The 17,668-nt window shown below is 35.2% G+C and overlaps 1 protein-coding gene across 12 annotated transcripts in view; it reads right to left on the bottom strand.

Annotated features, from left to right (window-relative positions):
• Positions 1-4,852: 4,852 nt before the first annotated feature.
• Positions 4,853-17,668, bottom strand: part of ZNF248 (zinc finger protein 248) — a 23,270-nt gene continuing 10,454 nt past the window's right edge. For 9 of the 12 annotated variants that reach the window (XM_036222753.1, XM_036222748.1, XM_036222747.1 and 6 more), the window contains 3 exons: positions 15,164-15,290; positions 14,782-14,877; positions 4,853-10,107 (listed from right to left, as the gene is read on the bottom strand). In XM_036222753.1, the coding sequence (XP_036078646.1) occupies positions 8,612-10,107; positions 14,782-14,877; positions 15,164-15,290 (1,719 nt within the window). In that variant the 3' untranslated portion in view covers positions 4,853-8,611. Of the gene's footprint in view, positions 10,108-14,781; positions 14,878-15,163; positions 15,331-17,668 lie in introns of all 12 variants that reach the window. The other 3 variants (XM_036222757.1, XM_036222758.1, XM_036222756.1) reach the window with 2 other exon arrangements.

Genomic DNA, 17,668 nt, shown 5'->3' with positions numbered 1-17,668 from the left:
ATTAATTTTAAATTATATTTTTGTTCTCTATTTCATTTATTTCACCTCTGATTTTTATTATTTTCTTCTAATGACTTTAGGCTTCTTTTGTTCTTTTCTGGTTTTTATAAATGTAATGTTAGGGTGAGATATTTCTTTTTTTCTTGAAGTAGGCCCATAATACTACAAACTTCCCTCTTAAGAACATGTTTTTGCCTCCCAAATGATATGTATTTTTTTGTATATTTGTCTCTGTGCCTCATCTGATCTTTTTTTAATTCTTTGATCCAACCAGTAGCATGTTTAGTTTCCACCTACTTGTGGTTTTTCCAATTTTCTTCTTATATGTAATTTCTAGATTTATACTTTTGTTGTAAGAAAATATGCTTGGTATGATTGTAATCCACTTAAATTGATTGAGTGAGATTAGTTTTGTGTCCCAACATAAGTTTTATCACTGAGAATATTTGGTGTGCACTTTGGAAGAATGTGTATTGTCATTTGGGGATGGAAAGTTCTAAAAATGTTGATTAAGTTCATTTGTTCTAATATATCATTTAAGGCTGATGTTTCCTTATTGACTTTAAATTTTTTTATCTTGAAATTTATTTTGCCTAATGTAAGTATTGTGACACTTGCTTTTCTCTGTATGCCGTTTGCTTCGAGTATCATCTTCCACCCCTTCACTTTTGAGTTTGTGTTTGTCTTTGGAGCAGACATGAGTCTCCTGAAGGCAAAATATAGTTGAGTCTTGCTTGTTAATCTATCCCACTACTCTGTCTTTTGATTGGCAACTTCAGTCCATTTAGAGTGATTATTGATATATGAGGACTTACAGCCATTTAATCTTTGGTTTTCTAGTTGCTCTGTAGCTGCATTTTCTTTTCTCTTCAGTTTCTGTCTGCTACTTTAGTATGGTGGTTTCTTTAAAAAAAATTTTCGTTTCCTCTTTTTTTATCCTTCAAGTCAGCTCTGGATTTTTTTGGTTACTATTAAGTTTGTGTAAAATCTATTACATACAATAGCCCTTTTCTTCTGTTTGCCTCTTATTTTTACTAACCTACACCTGTTAAGTCCTTCCCCTCTTCCTTTTATACTTTTGTCACAAATTATCCCTTTTTATGTTGCGCATTAATAACCAAGTGTAAAAGTGATAGTTTTAAAATGTTTTTCCCCTTAACTTTTGTTATAATTAACTGCTTAGTACCCTATTTTGGTATAGAATTACATTTTCCCGTTGTCTGTTTGTAATCTTACTCAATGTCTTACATAATTTTGCCGTTTTTTTTCTTGTAGAAATACTTCTTTCAACGCAGTGTCACATGGTGATAAATTCTCTCAGCTTTTGTTTGGGAAAGACTTTTTCTTATCTAAAGGATAATTTTGCTGGATATATTATTCTTGGCTGGTGGGTTTTCTCCTACAATATTTTAATTCTTTTATTCCATTCTCTAATGGCTTGTAAGGTTTCTACTGAAAAATCTGATAATCTAAGTGGGTTTCCTTTGTAGATTACTGTTTTTCCCTGGCTGCCTTGAGAATTCTTTGTCATTATCCCTGTTGTCATCTTATATTTACATGTCCAGCTCTTTCCCTAGGTTTGAAAAGTCCTCATTAATTACTTCTTTGAGTAGACTTTTTGTTCCCTCTCTTCTCCTTCTCATATACCTATTATCCTTATGCTCTTCTTTCTAATGGAGTCAGATAGTTTTTGTACAGTTCTTTCATTGTATTTTAACAATTGGTTCTCTTCTCCCTGACCCATTTCTAGATTTCTGTCTTTGAGCTCACTAATTCTCTATTCCATCTGGTCTGCTCTATTTCCAGGAAAACAAATAAAGGGGTAGTGGTTGAGAGCATCTAGAATACTAATGGATTGAACCTTTCCAAAAGTTATGGCTCCAACTTTCCCTGCCAAGTATAGGCTGGAAGTGATAGGACACACTAGACAAGGGATTGCCAAGTTCAAAACAGAAAATGGACGCAATTCCAAAGAAATGGGTTCTTGGGAGTTAATCAGAAAACAATTTCCAGGCACTGGGAGTGTAAAGGTATATCTATGACCTGGAAATTCCTCTCCTGATTTTATACACTTGAGCACTGGTTTTCAAGCTCTGGGAGAAGAGCCATTAGTTGGTTGTGAAATGAATTTAGTATATAGGAACACATATTTCTTTTAATAGAATGTAGTACACAATACAAAATAATAAAGTACATTAAAGGTAATTAGGATATTGTTTCATGAAATGAAATAACATAAAATTGTTGGTTATGCATGTATGTCTTTCTCTCCCTCTTTCTCCCTTCCTCCAAATACCCAAATACTCAAATGGTTCACTCTCTCCACTGTAGCCTTCCCACTGTAGCTTTCCCTCTCCATGCTATATTAAACCAAATAATCCTTCTGATGACTTTTCTTACTTTTTTTTAGTGATTATCTTTTAAAATATCTAAAAAAATATATATATAGCAATACGGTGAACTTCAACAAATCCTAAACATTTAATCTTCGAACTGGCTATAATACAGTATGCACTCCTGTTACCTACAGGATCTCCAATTTCCTGGAAGGTACAAGCCAAAGATGAGATCCATTTCTTAGGAATTACTGTTAACAAGACCAGTTCAGCAGCCTAGGATACATAGAAGTCTCCTGTGATTTAAAAACAAGCATTTTTCTTTATAGCACTTTATCACTATCATCTTCTTCCATGCAAATCTATTTTCTTTATATGGCTGCTGGTAACAACAAGGACACAAACTTTCTAGTCATGGTGACTTAATAATACTCTAGGGGTGGGTTCTCATTGGTCTATTTTGTAACAAAAATCATTCCTGGATCAATACGAATATGGGGCCAGGAAGAGATGGTAACCTCTGGGGTCAATACCAACTCTGTGCTCACAAAGACAGGTTATATTACTAAAACAGAAAAATTACATTAAGCAGACAAAAGCAAGAGCCAGGAAGAGATAGTAACCTCTGGGGCCAATACCAACTCTGTGCTCACAAAAACAGGTTATATTACTAGAACATAGAAAAGTTGCATTAAGCAGACAAAAGCAAGGGCCACTATGTAACATTTAAGTACACGATAAAAGATTAGTGGACATTTGGTCCTGTCCAAAACATCGAGACATTTGGTCCATGCTAAAAGGTCTTGAAATTCGTCTTATCAAAAACATCCATCAGCATAATTGGTCTATGCCAAATGATCCTTGATATTTGATTCTGTGTTTATGCTTAGAAGAACACATCTGGATTCAAATAGCCCATAATGTTTACTTATACTTTCGGTTTGCAGGATTAGTACATAAAAAGAACTATCATGTTTTATTGGTCCAATAATTGTGTTGTGACTGTATTGCCAATAACACTTCTTGCCTTGGTATACTAGGTGGTAATGGTACATGGGGTTAGGTAGATAGGTTGGGGTTCGAATCTTGCAGAAGAGTGGGATTTGTTTTAATTATGTGTACTGAGGAAGAGTCCTACAGAGAGAGAAATGCACAGAAAATGACAGGTTGGGGATGGGATCTCACGATGCATGATACTGTTAATATCACTGGGGAATTGGTTGGGTATGGCTGTGTTGTTCAAGGGTGGAGTTTGAAATAAGGAGCTTAGTCAAATAGAGTGGCTTGGCTTGTTCTCCTGAACAAAGTGGGTGTAGCTCTCCTATCACATGGCAGTCAGGTGTTATAGCTGCCATGAGGGGAATACCAGGCATCTAATAGACCACCCTACAACTATCCCATTGCCTAGGATTAATGTCTGATGTTTCCTTTGAATTGGTGTCCTACAGAGGTACGACCGTGGTAGACTGCAAGAAGAGTCTGCCGCTCTTTGGAGAGATTTTAGTGGGTGTGAGTCCCATTTACCTGACAATCAGCACGGGCAACTATGCTCTTGCCTGGTGCCTACCTATTTGCTGACCTAGCACTGGCGAACCAGTGTCCAACTTGTAAGATGTTAGTAAGATTTCCCGTCAGTAAATTGGTGGTCACTGGTCCGAAAGCTATAAAGAACGAAAAAAAAAAAAAAACCTTTTGTTGCTTGGTAATATAACATCTTTATTTGGAAATTCTCAGGAGAATATGGCAGAAATAGTATATTCACATAAAAGCCAAAATGCTACATTATAATGATTTTTGTTGTCATTTCCATTCCTTTAACAGAGACAGTAGTAAAAGGTACTGGTGCTGTGAAGATAGGAGAATCTGTAATGCCCAATGTACAACTAGTCAGGATTTGGATAACATTACAGTCATTCAAGATGGGAAGGGAAAATGTCAGAACACTGGTATTGAAGGGGGAGTAAGGAAAACCCTGCATAAGTTAAAACGACATGCAGAAGAACCAAATGTAACACCATCACAGGTACTTCAAGGAACTCGCCATGACATTCATGATGAATAGGCCCTGTAATACTACCAGAGAGAAACTCAAAACAGCAAGAATTCAAAACAGACATCAACTTCCAAACCTAACTTCATTGTCTAGAACTAAAATTACAGAGAAGTATAAGTAACCGGATGCAGAGAACCACTTCTTATGCACAATTCTGGTGCCCAAGATGATGAAAGAACTCTTATTTACACAACTTAGGACAATATTCAATATTCAGGTACCAGTACATTATTCAATGATGGTGCCTTCAAGACAGCACCAACAAAGTTCACTCAGTTACTGTGCATAGTGTAGTACTGGGTTATACTATGCCATTGATTTATGCCCTAACAATGAAAAGATATGATACAGCTCCCTTTCTTATGGAGGGGGGGGGGAAGAGAAGGGGGTGGAGATAGATCTGTATATATATATACTTGCATTTGCATAGGAAAGAAATGTCATTAACCCTTCATTGTGCACGATGGATTTTAAGATTGTAAATATAAATGTGATTTTACTACTACCAAATACGTAAGTAAAAAGATACTTGTTTCACAATCACTGTGGTGAAAATATCTTTTTTGGGTCTAACATGCAAGTATAAGACAATGGAAAGTAACACTGTGACTGAAAATCCATATTGTTTGGACTTCCATTTGTATCTCTGAAAGATGTGAATAAACTTTTAAGTACATTGTGGAGAATGCAGAAGAAAATTTAGATGATGTAATGGATAAAGTTGAGAAAGGGTATGTCCGTGGAGGTGGGGCAGAGGCAGAAAATCAGAAGCTCCAAGATTTCCACCAGAAATTTGGAATGTTTACCTATTAGTACTGAAGGGCAATCATAGGACAAACAACACAGTAGAAGGTCAGCATAGCAAATTTCAAAGATAATGGTAGTGCATCATCCTCCAATTTGGAGATTTACTGAAGCATTAAAAGGTAATAGCAAAGCAATAAACAAGTTATCACCCAAGTTCTTGATAGTCACACTCAAATACAGCCACCAATTTCACGATGAACTGACAAAATCAAATTTGTATAATGAAATTGTTAAGATATAACAAATATAAAGCCAATAATCAGGCAATGCTCATCAACTTAAGAGTAACCCTGCAGAACTTCATGACAAGGAAAAACAAGAATATGAAATCCAAAATTCATCAGGAATTATAATAAAAATAACAAAGTTTTCACAAAGTTAAGTGTATTATTTAACCAAACATCCCAATGGACAGGACTGACTGTCAAGGACCTTTTTGGCGTGGACCAAATGTCTCACTGGACATTCTGGACAGGACCAAATATCAGGGATCTTTTGGTGTGGACCAAATGCCTCGGTGGATGTTTTCAACAAGACCTGTAAGGACATGGTTAAAAAGCTGTATCAAGCCAACAAGAAAAAGGGTGAATTAATCAAACCATACAAGGACAACTGGCTATTTCTTTGTAAGTACAGTAGCTGCTTACCTCACATCGCACTTAACAAGAAACACCACAGACTGATGAATGAATAATGCAATTTTACACGTCTGTTTCACATATGTCCAAAAGATACCTTCTAGTGTTTAGTTCCGAAAGGAATTTACTTATGGTGACACAGAAGCACAACAAAGCAGAAACACAACTTTTAACCAGTAGAATAAATTTCTAATATTGAGCCTTTACATAGGAATATATAGGAATCAAAAACACTGCACTGTTTTATTCTCCAGTGGCTTTACCCAGACCTCCTCTGTGCCCACTTGAACATGGCATCTGGTTGGGTTTTGCAAAGGAAGGCACCAGAAATTTGGTGCCACAAATCCAGTAGTGACAATAGCTCCTATGAAATGGCCCCTCCTCCATGAAAGCAATTCTCACTGGACTCTGGTAACATGTTTCCATTCCTTTGCCCCTTTAGGATTTAGAATGATAATGGCTTCCTGCTGATGCTAATCTCTTGGTGCTTCAATATCCCTTGTTTCTGGCCCATACCACTGTAGTTAAGTCTGCCATTAAAATTGTCTCGAATTCTATTTTTACTAGAACCATAGCTGACACAAAGACCCATCTCTGTATTAACTTATCAAAAGAAATAACTCTTCCCCAAAATCATTGTATAGAACGTTAACAGGTGGAAAAGAATTCATCTGTATCAGGGGGATGCCTTCAGCTCTAAGTAATAGCCCTAAGAATAAATAAGAAACCCTTATTATCGCAGTAATGTAAGATCCTAGTAGAGAGCAGGTCCAGATAGAACTGTGGAGCTCATCTCTGAACCAGGCTTTTCCCATCTTGTGTACTATTATCTTCAAGTTATTATCCTATAGGACCACAAACAATAATCTGGCATAACAAACAGTCTAGCAGAATAGACAATCTCTTATATCTCATGAAGTATTTTACTGCTGAGATCTTTCTCAGAAACACTGCAGAATATTTTCCAAACATCTCACTGCTCACATATCCACTCCAACAAAATCATTAGCATATAATCTCCATAATTAACTCAGAGTAAGCTGTATTTACTCCTATGTAATTGGGAGGAAGGATGGACAAAGAGAAAAGAGCCCCAGCAAGTAAGGAATAGTCTCCTGGAATTGCTTATCAACATGTTGCAGGGAAGCATAGGAAATACAGATAGTATATGACACTCTATAATATGAAATATAAACACATAGTTCCTGGATTACATACAACTCAAGTTACACATATCATGCATAAATAGATACAGCAATGAAGTGCCAAGAGTATAAAAGAGGCATTTCATTACATATGACTTAATTTTTAGTTGTGGAGTGCAGTATTACTGTTTAAAACTGATGTTACCTTTGTGAAATTTATGTATCATTGTTATTAACATTTACAGTATTAACTGGACCCAGAGGTAGCTGAAAAACCCCAGAAAATAGTTTGGCTTTTTAATGGAAGTGGTAGTTCTACAGTAATAGCCATACTCATTCATATATACCAGAAGAATCAGAGGAAAAGGAAGTAATGTGGTTGTAAAATAACATTTACAGTCCACACTCTAAAGAGACTCAGATGGTTATCAAAAATAAAGCTGATGCAGAGGTAGTTAAAAAACCTCACAGAAAGATATTTTGGCTGTTTAACTGAAGAGGCAGGCAGTTCTGCAATAATGTATTTATGTCAGGAAATAGGAGAAAGAGCATGTGATTTGCACTTTTGATTTTCCAGATATATTTCTTTATATCCATAGTGGTGTGCTGGTAAATATTTGACAATTGATTCTCTAATAAAATAAAAAACCTAAACTCTTATTTTGCCAATTTCCATGGTTTAAATACTCCCACTAAAGCTAAGCTGCCAACATGATGGCACTGAATGTAGAATTGGGAAGAGAAGTGCAGTTGCACACCAATATAGACTATTTTCTCCATGCAGTTTCAACAATATATGTAACCTAAAGAACAGAGAAAGTAGCAAAATGTTATCATTAGGAAGTGATGAGTGTTGCATATTTATTGCCTTTGTTTTTAATATAATTTATAACTATTTAATTTTTAAATGACCTTTTAACAAATGGCTCACAAAATTCCTGAAAATTTAACAATCAGTGGTACTTGCAAGCCACTATAAGCTTACTCTAGCACACCAACGTATGTATGTGGGTATGTGTGTATAAATATATTTACATGTACATATATAATTATGTTAACCTATAGACACTAGTAGTATCTAGAATGAGAAATATTAAGAAAGATCATAATAGTTATTTAACTAAGTGTTCATATTTTCTCTTCACAAGCATGTTGGGCTCTAAAATACAACAAATTAAGCATACCTCAAATTTTGTTATATTAGTTTACACACATAAGGCCTGCAAACATTAGGGACTCTTCACAGAAATGTTTCATGTTGTCATTCAATTTTTTTTGGCTTCAAATTACACTGTAAATACTGGTAAATGAATATCACCCATTACATTTACAATAAAATTTGATATCACATCTGGAATATGACACTACACAATTTCTCAATGAAGATTTTTACCATTTTACTTAAATGAATAAACTTCCCATCAGTACAAGTTTTCTGATGAAAAATTTTAATTTTTCTTAAAAGCTTTCACATATTTAAAACATCGATAAGGTTTTATTCTAGCATTAATTATCTGAAGTATAATAAAATGTCATTTTTTAGTAATTTGTGACATTCTTTGGGTTTCATTTATCTTATTTAAAAAAAAAACTATAATGAATTTAAAAGGGTAGATGAAGGTTTCTGAACTTTCAGGATGCTGAAAGAGCTTTCACCCTTGTGTGAATTCTCTGATGTTTAGTGAGTACTGACCTTTGACTAAAGGTTTTCCCACATCCATTACACTCATAAGGTTTCTCCCCTGTGTGAGTTCTCTGATGTTTAGTGAGAGCTGATTTCTCACAGAAGGTTTTCCCACATTCATTACATTTATAGGGTTTCTCTCCTGTGTGAGTTCTTTGATGTACAATGAGGTTTGACTTCACACAGAAGGATTTCCCACATTCATTACATATAAAGGGTTTCTCTCCTGTGTGTGTTCTCTGATGTACAGTTAGAGCTGACCTATGGCAGAAGGATTTTCCACATGCATTACATTCATAGGGTTTCTCTCCTGTGTGTGTTCTCTGATGTTCAGTGAGGTTTGACTTCACGCAAAATGTTTTTCCACATTGCTTACATTCATAGGGCTTTTCTCCTGTATGTGTTCGTTGATGGTTGGTGAGGTGTGGTTTCTGACAAAAAGATTTTCCACATTCAGTACATTCATAGGGTTTCTCTCCTGTGTGAGTTCTCTGATGCTGAGTGAGGTTTGACTTCTCCCAGAATGTTTTCCCACATTCAGCACATTCAAAATTTTTTTCTCCTGAATGAGCTCTTCGAAGTTGGGTGAGATGTGACTTCTTGTTGAAATTATTTCCATTTTCCTTGTGCTCACAAGGTTTTTCCCCCGTATGTACTATCTGATGTTTAAAGAGCCCTGATTTTTCCCACATTTTGTGACTTACTTTATATTCATGGGGTATCTTTCCTGTATAACTTCCCTGATGGATAATGAAAGTTGAACTGTCACAGAAAATTTGCCCATATTCATTATATTCATAAGGATTCTCTCCTGTAAGAGCGCTCTGATGTCCAAATCTTAAATCCATATAGAAGGACTTCCCACAAATACTGCATTCATATGGCTCCATTTCCAAATGAGTTCTCTGAGATAAATTGAGCTTTAAACTTTGAATGAAGGTTCTTTGACATACATCATATTTACAGAGTGTCTCTCCTATCTGAGCTCTCTTGTTTGTGAAAGAGGGTGCCTCCTCATGGAAGCCTTGTCCATTTTCATTATAATCAAAAGGCTGGTCAAAAATTAGCTGAGTGAGATCCTGACTATGACTGAGGATATTCCTTTTTTGATTGTATTTATAAGATTTCCCTCTAATAGTTTTTTCATGCCTAATGTCCAGGAGCAATTTCTCATATATATGAAATTCATCAGGCTTCTTTCCGGAATAGTTCTTTCTATTAGTAATTAAGTCTGAAATATTCTTCAAACTCATTTCACATGAGTCACATATCTTACATGGAAAATTTCTTGAAGGAACACAGTCTGTACCCAGACTGAAAGTTTTCCTTACTCTATCACCATCATCTATGCTTAATATTTTGTTGGTGATGAAAGCAAGTTGCCAAAAATGTTCATCTTGATTTTCCTGGCTGCTCTCTATCAGGTCATCAACTTTCCAGTCTTCTAGAAATGAGAAAAATAACCACATTTTATGAATCCCAGTACATTTCTAAGGGAATTAGACTTTTACACAAATGCCATACTACATAGTCAATTCTGTTTCATGCTCAGTTTTCTGTATGAACTAAATCTATATATTTCCTTTACCCTTTGAGTGGAAAATACATGCTTCAGCAGAAACAGAAAACTGGCAATGACACTTAACACCTTTTAAATATAATCTTTAAAATTAGATAAAAAAGGGAAATAAAATTCAAAGCACAAGGAACAGAGGGTAGCTGATTCAGAAATGATTCAGAAACAGGGAAACTCAGAAAATAGGCTGAGACCAAAAGAGACATTAAACACTGAATAACATGACGGTGAAGATTAGCAGACAAGGGCTTTCGAGGATGAACTATGTTTGATAGAGAGAGAATAGTTTAGGTCTAAACCCACCATACACTGATTACTGGGGTAGGACTCCTACTGGAATACATGCCTCTACTCTATAAATCAACATCCAACTAAAGTTCTGAAAACTCCAACTTCCTTAGGTTAAAAAAAAAAATAGTCTTATAACCCAGGATCTAGATTTTCCTTTAGTTTAATTCACAAGGAATGATTATTTTTTAAAATGCTATGAGAGGCAAATGAGATAAGATGAAATAAACTCAAGACATGGTAAGCAAGCAATAGAGATTTTCTGAGAGTTGTTCATTTAAGGAATAGAAAACTCAGAGAACTAAAGTTCAACAAGGGAGTTCTTTTTTTTGTTGTTAAGGAAAACAGGTTGAGAAAAACATTAGAAGAACAATTTTATTTGACAGAGACAGATCATGGTTTCTGATTACTATGGTAGGACCCTCATTAATATGCATGTTGTCATTCCTTTTTCTCTCCATTTAATATGTCAACATCAAAATAAATTTCTGAAAGCATCATTTTTTTCATGTATTAAGGGACACTGCTTTACTCCAGATTCCTTCTATCTACGTAGCTGTGATTCACAATCACACAAATGCTTCAACAAGAAATACAACAAAGATGAGGGAGAGGCTATCTCTGGAAAAGGACCAGGTTCCTTTTGTTTTCTCAAAGCTGTTAATGAATTTATCCTGACCATCAACTCATAATTTTCTTCGCTTCAATCTGCTGGTTTAGTTTCCCCAACAGTTTTGTTTCTGAGGCAATGCTGATCTTTAAATCTGTTTTTATTTCTATGTTTATCTTGTATATTAAAGTTTTTCTGCTTTTATATCTGTGGATTTTACTTACTTACAAGACCCATAATGATCACATTTCTCTATATGGTTCTGAGACCTTCAGTAGATTTTTATCATAAAAATTTGTCATACTTCACTGTTGCTACCTAATGCAACAATGTTAATCACATGTTAAAAAAAAAAGTCTATGACAGTTTTGAGCCCAAAGCTCCAAGGACCAACAGATGATAGTTATTATCTTGGCAAAAATAAATCAAAACAAAAGCAAACTGACTTACACCAACAGGATTCATATTAAGTGTTCAAGCCACTATTCTACAAGTCAATTAAAATTACCTCTGTGTAACTCTAGCTGGGTCTCTATTAAATTGTTCATTCCAACAACATACTTTTGACTTAACTTGCTGTACTCCAGCCTTGGCTCTCCTTGAACCCTACACATCCCTCAGGAAATGCTACTTTCTTTAATTTAAAACAATAAACCACAAAAATAATAATAAAAGAACAAAACCAACAAATTATAACATCCTTACCATTTTCAGCCCCTACTTGCTATCTTTATAAGTTACTATCTGTATAATCCACTGTAATGTAAAATAAATCCCTTGTTCAATACTACACCCTTTGTCATGACCACAGTCTGGATCTTGGTAGGTGTTACCAAAATCCTGTTTTCTCGGACTTCATTGAAACAGTACATTAATAATTCTTAAAAAACAATGTGCATATGAATTATTTCCAACCTGTACCTGATGAATTATACTACATAAGGACAAAATATAGGATGTGCATTTAGGAAATGTACTAAAAGAATGCTTTTTGAATGGATGAAAAAGAAGGACTTCTTCTAAACTTGGCTCCACAGTTAATCACCAAAGTAATTATTAAAGTATCAGAATTAGGAAAACTTAGAAAGGGCCTTCTGTTTGGGAAAAGAAAGTCTCAATGGGAAAAAAACCTTAAGCAACAGACGTATAGCAGGTCTGAGTTTTTTGGGATACAGCCACGAGTGAGATAGGATCATTTAATAAGGAGTATTTAAATTATAGCAAAAAATTGAGCTATAACTTAAAAATAAGTGAAATAGTAACAACAATCCATTACTATGTACCATACAATGTCTAAACACCTTCCATGTGCAATATTAGGTATTTGAAAAGGCAAAGTAAACAAGAATGAAAGTTGTAGATAAGAGACAGCATTTTCAAATGGAATTTAAGATATTAGATAGAATGAGATTTAGTATAAATTCTGGGGAGCAGAAAGAAAGAAACTGAAATAGGGAGAATAGGATCACAATGCAATAGTCAATGAAAGGAGACTTTAATTTCAAAAGCAACTTTGTCAGGTTAGTAAAATATACAGTGAACGCTTTGGGTAAAAATATAAAAACCATTTAGGAATCAGATCAAGACAGGAATAAAAAAACATACACAGTTCTGGTTTTAAATGATATCAGTGAAAAGTGAGAAAATGAAAAGACATGAAAGATGGTTTTGAAAGGAAAACAACAATAGGAGTCTGAAGAGACTAGAAATGAGGGATAATAGGTTTAGTATAGTGACCCATGGTTGCCATTTATAAAGTAGTAGTAGTACAGTGGTAGAATGTTCTTCATTTAACTCCTGGAAAACCAGGCTCCCTGGTTTTCATGTCACTTAGAAGTTCCTTCTCAATCTCCTCTAATGATGAGATTTAATGGATTTATAGGCCTTGTAAAAGTGTATTGTTCCAGAACTTTCTCTCACAACCACTCTCTAGACAAGTAGTCAGTAAACTATGACTGCAAGGTAATGGTCCTTGAACTAAGAATGTTTTTTACATTTTTAGAGGGAAAAAGATGGAAGATGCAATAGGGAGGAGTAAGGAGGAAGAAAGAGGAAGAGAAGAGAGGTGAAAAAGAGGTGAAAGCGGGGAGGAGGAGCAGCAGCAGCAACAACCAAGACCAGATGTGGCCACTAAGCCTAAAATATTTACTGTTTGGTCTTTTACAGCAAAGTTTGCCAACATATAATCTAGAAGGTCTCCTCTAGCCCCATGTCTTTACCACCACCTGAAGTTGTAGCCTTTCAAATTGATACTTTTAGTTCTGGACTCCATACTTGTGTATGTTCAACCTCCTATTTATTACAGACTAGGTTTTAACAGTTATCTCAAGCTTCTTGAGTCCAAATTTAAATCTGTAATAACTCCCCTATAATCTTGCCTCCCTAATTTTTGCTATTCCAGTAAATGACACCCTAATTTATCTAGTTGCTAAAAACAAATCATTGGAATTCTGCTTCAGTCCTCTGTTTTTCTTACATTCTATATCCAATCCAACAGCAAATCCTCTTAGTCTCATCTTCAAGATATCTGTACAAATCTAACACTTCTCAGTACTTCCAACATAGTCAGCCACAATCTTCTCCCCTTTGGTATACATTATGGCCTCCTAACTGGTATTCCTTCCTTGCTCATGCCTAACCACTGCCCACCCACCACGGTGTATTCATTGCATAAAAATCAGAGACCTTTTTAAACTGTAAATTAGATCTTATGACTTGATCTGATTTACATTTACTATTACACACACACACACACACACACACACACACACACACAGGATTTCTCACATCACTCAAAACAAAATGAATATATCTCCGATGGTCCATACGACTTATTATGACATCATCTCCTATCAATCTCCCTCATGCCCATTCGTCTCCAGCCACCCTGTCCCTCCTGCCATCCTTCAAACACTTGAGAATAGATCTGTCTAAGAAGTTCAGTACCCAATGTTCCCTCTGCCTGGAATACTCTCAGAACCCACATAGCTCCCACTTTTCACTTTATTAGATGCTCATCTCTATTGACCTCATCAAAATGGTTTTCTCTGATTTCCTTACCAAGTAGCAAAAGCCATCATTTTTCATCCCTCCTTCCAGTGCTGTAACTCTCTTCACAGTACTTACCACTATCCAACATTATGTGTGCATATGTACACGTACTTATGGCCACACACACCTTCACTCTATGATAGCAGAATCAATATTCTTTTAAACACCCAAAAACCTAACTGGATCTTATTGAGTATTCATCATATATTTGTTAAATGAATATATAGAAGTACTGCATGAAAACATACCAGCTAATAAAAGGTGTTCAAAAACAATAGAGGGAAGGTGAATAATTCTAAAAGATAAACTAAGAAAAATGATCTAAGATGAAGCCAAATGAGTTTGGATTATGGGTATAGGCAAATCACTATTAAAAGAACAAAGGAAAGCATTTATGAGGGAAAGTGACGTATGGAAGAATGTGATTTAAAGTAATGGATGGATGTGGGCCAACTGTCCTTAGTCACTTCTAAAAGTCTGGGGCTACGAAAAGAAATTTCTGAAAAATATTTGAAAGGTGATCAACACTAAGCCAATGGCCCTAAGATCTCATTTCCTCTGGCTTCCATCTGCCTGTGAACTCATGAACTCACCTGGGTGGCACTGGCTTGCGAATCCGTGCTCTAATATCCAGGGCTCTTCTTTTTGCTCTATCTTGATGATCACTTCTGGCTTAATAGTACAACACCCTGTTAAGAGAAAATAATATAGAACTATGGCTAAACGGTCTGGCTTAAGGACTCTGAAAAAATGATGAGGAAGAAAGGTACAGCTTCAGGAGCTGTCCAAAGGAGATGCCCAAATGAACCAATCCCTGAGGTAAGAACACAGCATTCCTTATGGTGGCCAAAAGGGATTGTTCATCTTAGAGCCTTCAATCTCAAGCTTCAAATCAGAAAATCCCACAGAAAATTAATGTGTTTCATCAGCTAAAAAATGCATACTACTGGTAGTCGCATGGAAAAAAATTCTTACCTATTGAGACAAGGTGGCTGTAATTTTCCAGCATCACATTTCTGTATAGTATCTTCTGAGTAGGATCCAACAAATACCACTCTTCCTGAGTGAAGTCCACGCATACATCTTTGAATGACACTTGTTCCTGTAACGGTATATTCTTTTTCTATATGAAGCCATTAGAACTATATGATGAGAAAAAGATTTAAAAAAACTAATCTCTTTAGAGTTTACTAAAAATTGACATATAGGATGTCTTCTTTTGTGCTATACTATGTACAATGAAAGAGTATCTGTACGAATTGAGTTTCCATTAAGGCCCTGGATCTGTCCTAACTGCTACAAATACTACTGATAAAAATAAACAGTTTCTGTCCTCAAAGTGTTTATGACTCAATAAAGAGACATATACCTTAATATTTACTAAATTAGACAATGCAGCAGCTAGCAGTATACACAAAGTAGATTGGTGTTACCAAGGAAAAGTTAGTTCTTTCATACTATCTTTTATATTGTTAGCTTTCACTGAGGAGTAAAGCTTTCTGTTATTAAAATGAATGGTGGGATTGAAATGAGTATGGTGCACACCCAGACCAAGCTTAAGCCATGACTCATTAAAGAGACCAGCCTTACACTCTACCTGCCGAGAGAAAAGGATGAATCCCTTCTGCTCAAAGAGATTATTTTCTGGAGCCTCGATCAATTTTCCTATAGTTAAATACTATTTTTTATTGGTAACCAATAAAAATTTCACGTTCTGTAAAAAGACAAGGACTAAGAAAGAAACAATAAAAACAGACCCACAAGAGATCCAGATATTGGAAGTGATAAACAAGAACTTCAAAATGAATTATGGTTAGTATCTTCAATGTAACATGAAAATATAAAATAAATGAAAAAAATGAAAGAAGTTCAACAGATACACAGTATATGTGTTGTACAGAAAAGACTTACTAACACAGGCCTGAGACTACTAGCCATTGAAAGGTCTGCCACAGGGTGTCCCTTGGCTGGCATCTGGGAACTTAGATTTCCTGTTAAGAATGGTTCACCGAGCCTAACCTGTTTGTGTAAACAATGTGGTTTATGCTGCATATATACATTCCTTCTGGAGTCTGGAATTTTATATGCTAAGCAGAGAGTGCCTATGTGACCAGTGCCTGATAAAAACTCTAAGTACTGAGTGTCTACTGAGCTTCCCTGGCAGACATTTCATGTTTTTTGTCATGGCTCATTACTAGAGGACTTAAGTGTGTCCTGGGAGAAGACTTTTAAAAGCCTGTGCCTGGTTTCTTCTGGTCTATGCCCCATATGCCTTTTCCCACTACTAATTTTGCTTTGCATTCTTTCACTTCAATAAGTCATAACCATAAGTACAACTACATACTAAGTCATTCTAGTGAATCACAGAACATGGGGATGGTCTTGGGGGTATCTGATACATGTGTACACATACACACATATATGCATACATATATAATATGCCATTCTAGAGCTGAAAAATATACTGTCTGAAATTAAGAACTCATTAGATAGGTTTAAAATCATACTAGAGAAAGAAGACACAAAATAAAATACGTATGCATTTAACAAAAGATTATCAAAATACATACAGCAAAAACAGATAGAAGAGAACTGATAGAAATAGACAAATCTATAATCATAGTTGAGACTTCACTCTTCTCTGTGTTGAGAGATCAATAAGTAAATAGATGACCTGAGTAGCACTATCAATTAACATGATCTAACTGGCTCCATCCAAACAGTAAAATATACATGCCATCATTCTATTCTAGCTCACATGGAACACTCACCAAGATGGATCATCATCTAGGCCATAAAATACACCTTAACATATTTAAAACAATAGCCATTCATACAAAATATGTTCACAGACCACAATGGAAATAGAAAGCAATAAGCAAGAGATAACTGGAAAATCTCCCAAATACCTGAAAATTAAGCAACACACTTATAAATAACTGATAGGTCAAAGAATTCTCAAATGAAATTTTAATAAATTTTAAATGAAATAAAAATGAAAATACCAGTTATCAAAATTTGTGTGGATTGTAGTAAAATCAGTGCATAAAGGGACTGCCTTGCATGTTTTATGTCTCACTGGGCCTAAGCAACCTTGCTTCACAAAGAACTGTTTGCAAAGATAATAAGAAAACAGATATGACTACTGGACTAATGACTAATGGACTGAAAATTAAAAGCATTATTTAGAATTAGCAACACTATGTTATCTGCACCAATAGAAATGCCTTCCTTCTATTGATGTAATTGTTCTCCTCTTTCTCATAAATACTCATTATCTTTGTCTCATTATTTGGGCTTCTGATTGAATTAGTGATTTCCAAATAGCTATTCTTATTGATTTCAATAAATGCTTGTTACCTCTCACTTTGAAAGGTCTTTTTATTTCTAACACTTTACTTCCTACCAAAAAGTACAATATGAAAACATGGAAAAAAAGAGTAACATTACAGTGGAGAAATTTGACCACAAGGCCTCAGC

The sequence above is a fragment of the Rousettus aegyptiacus genome, unplaced genomic scaffold (assembly GCF_014176215.1).
Source record: "Rousettus aegyptiacus isolate mRouAeg1 unplaced genomic scaffold, mRouAeg1.p scaffold_m13_p_6, whole genome shotgun sequence".
NCBI classification, from domain to species: domain Eukaryota; kingdom Metazoa; phylum Chordata; class Mammalia; order Chiroptera; family Pteropodidae; genus Rousettus; species Rousettus aegyptiacus.
Note: the sequence above shows the minus strand (reverse complement) of the source record. Positions and strands in the feature narration are given on the sequence as shown.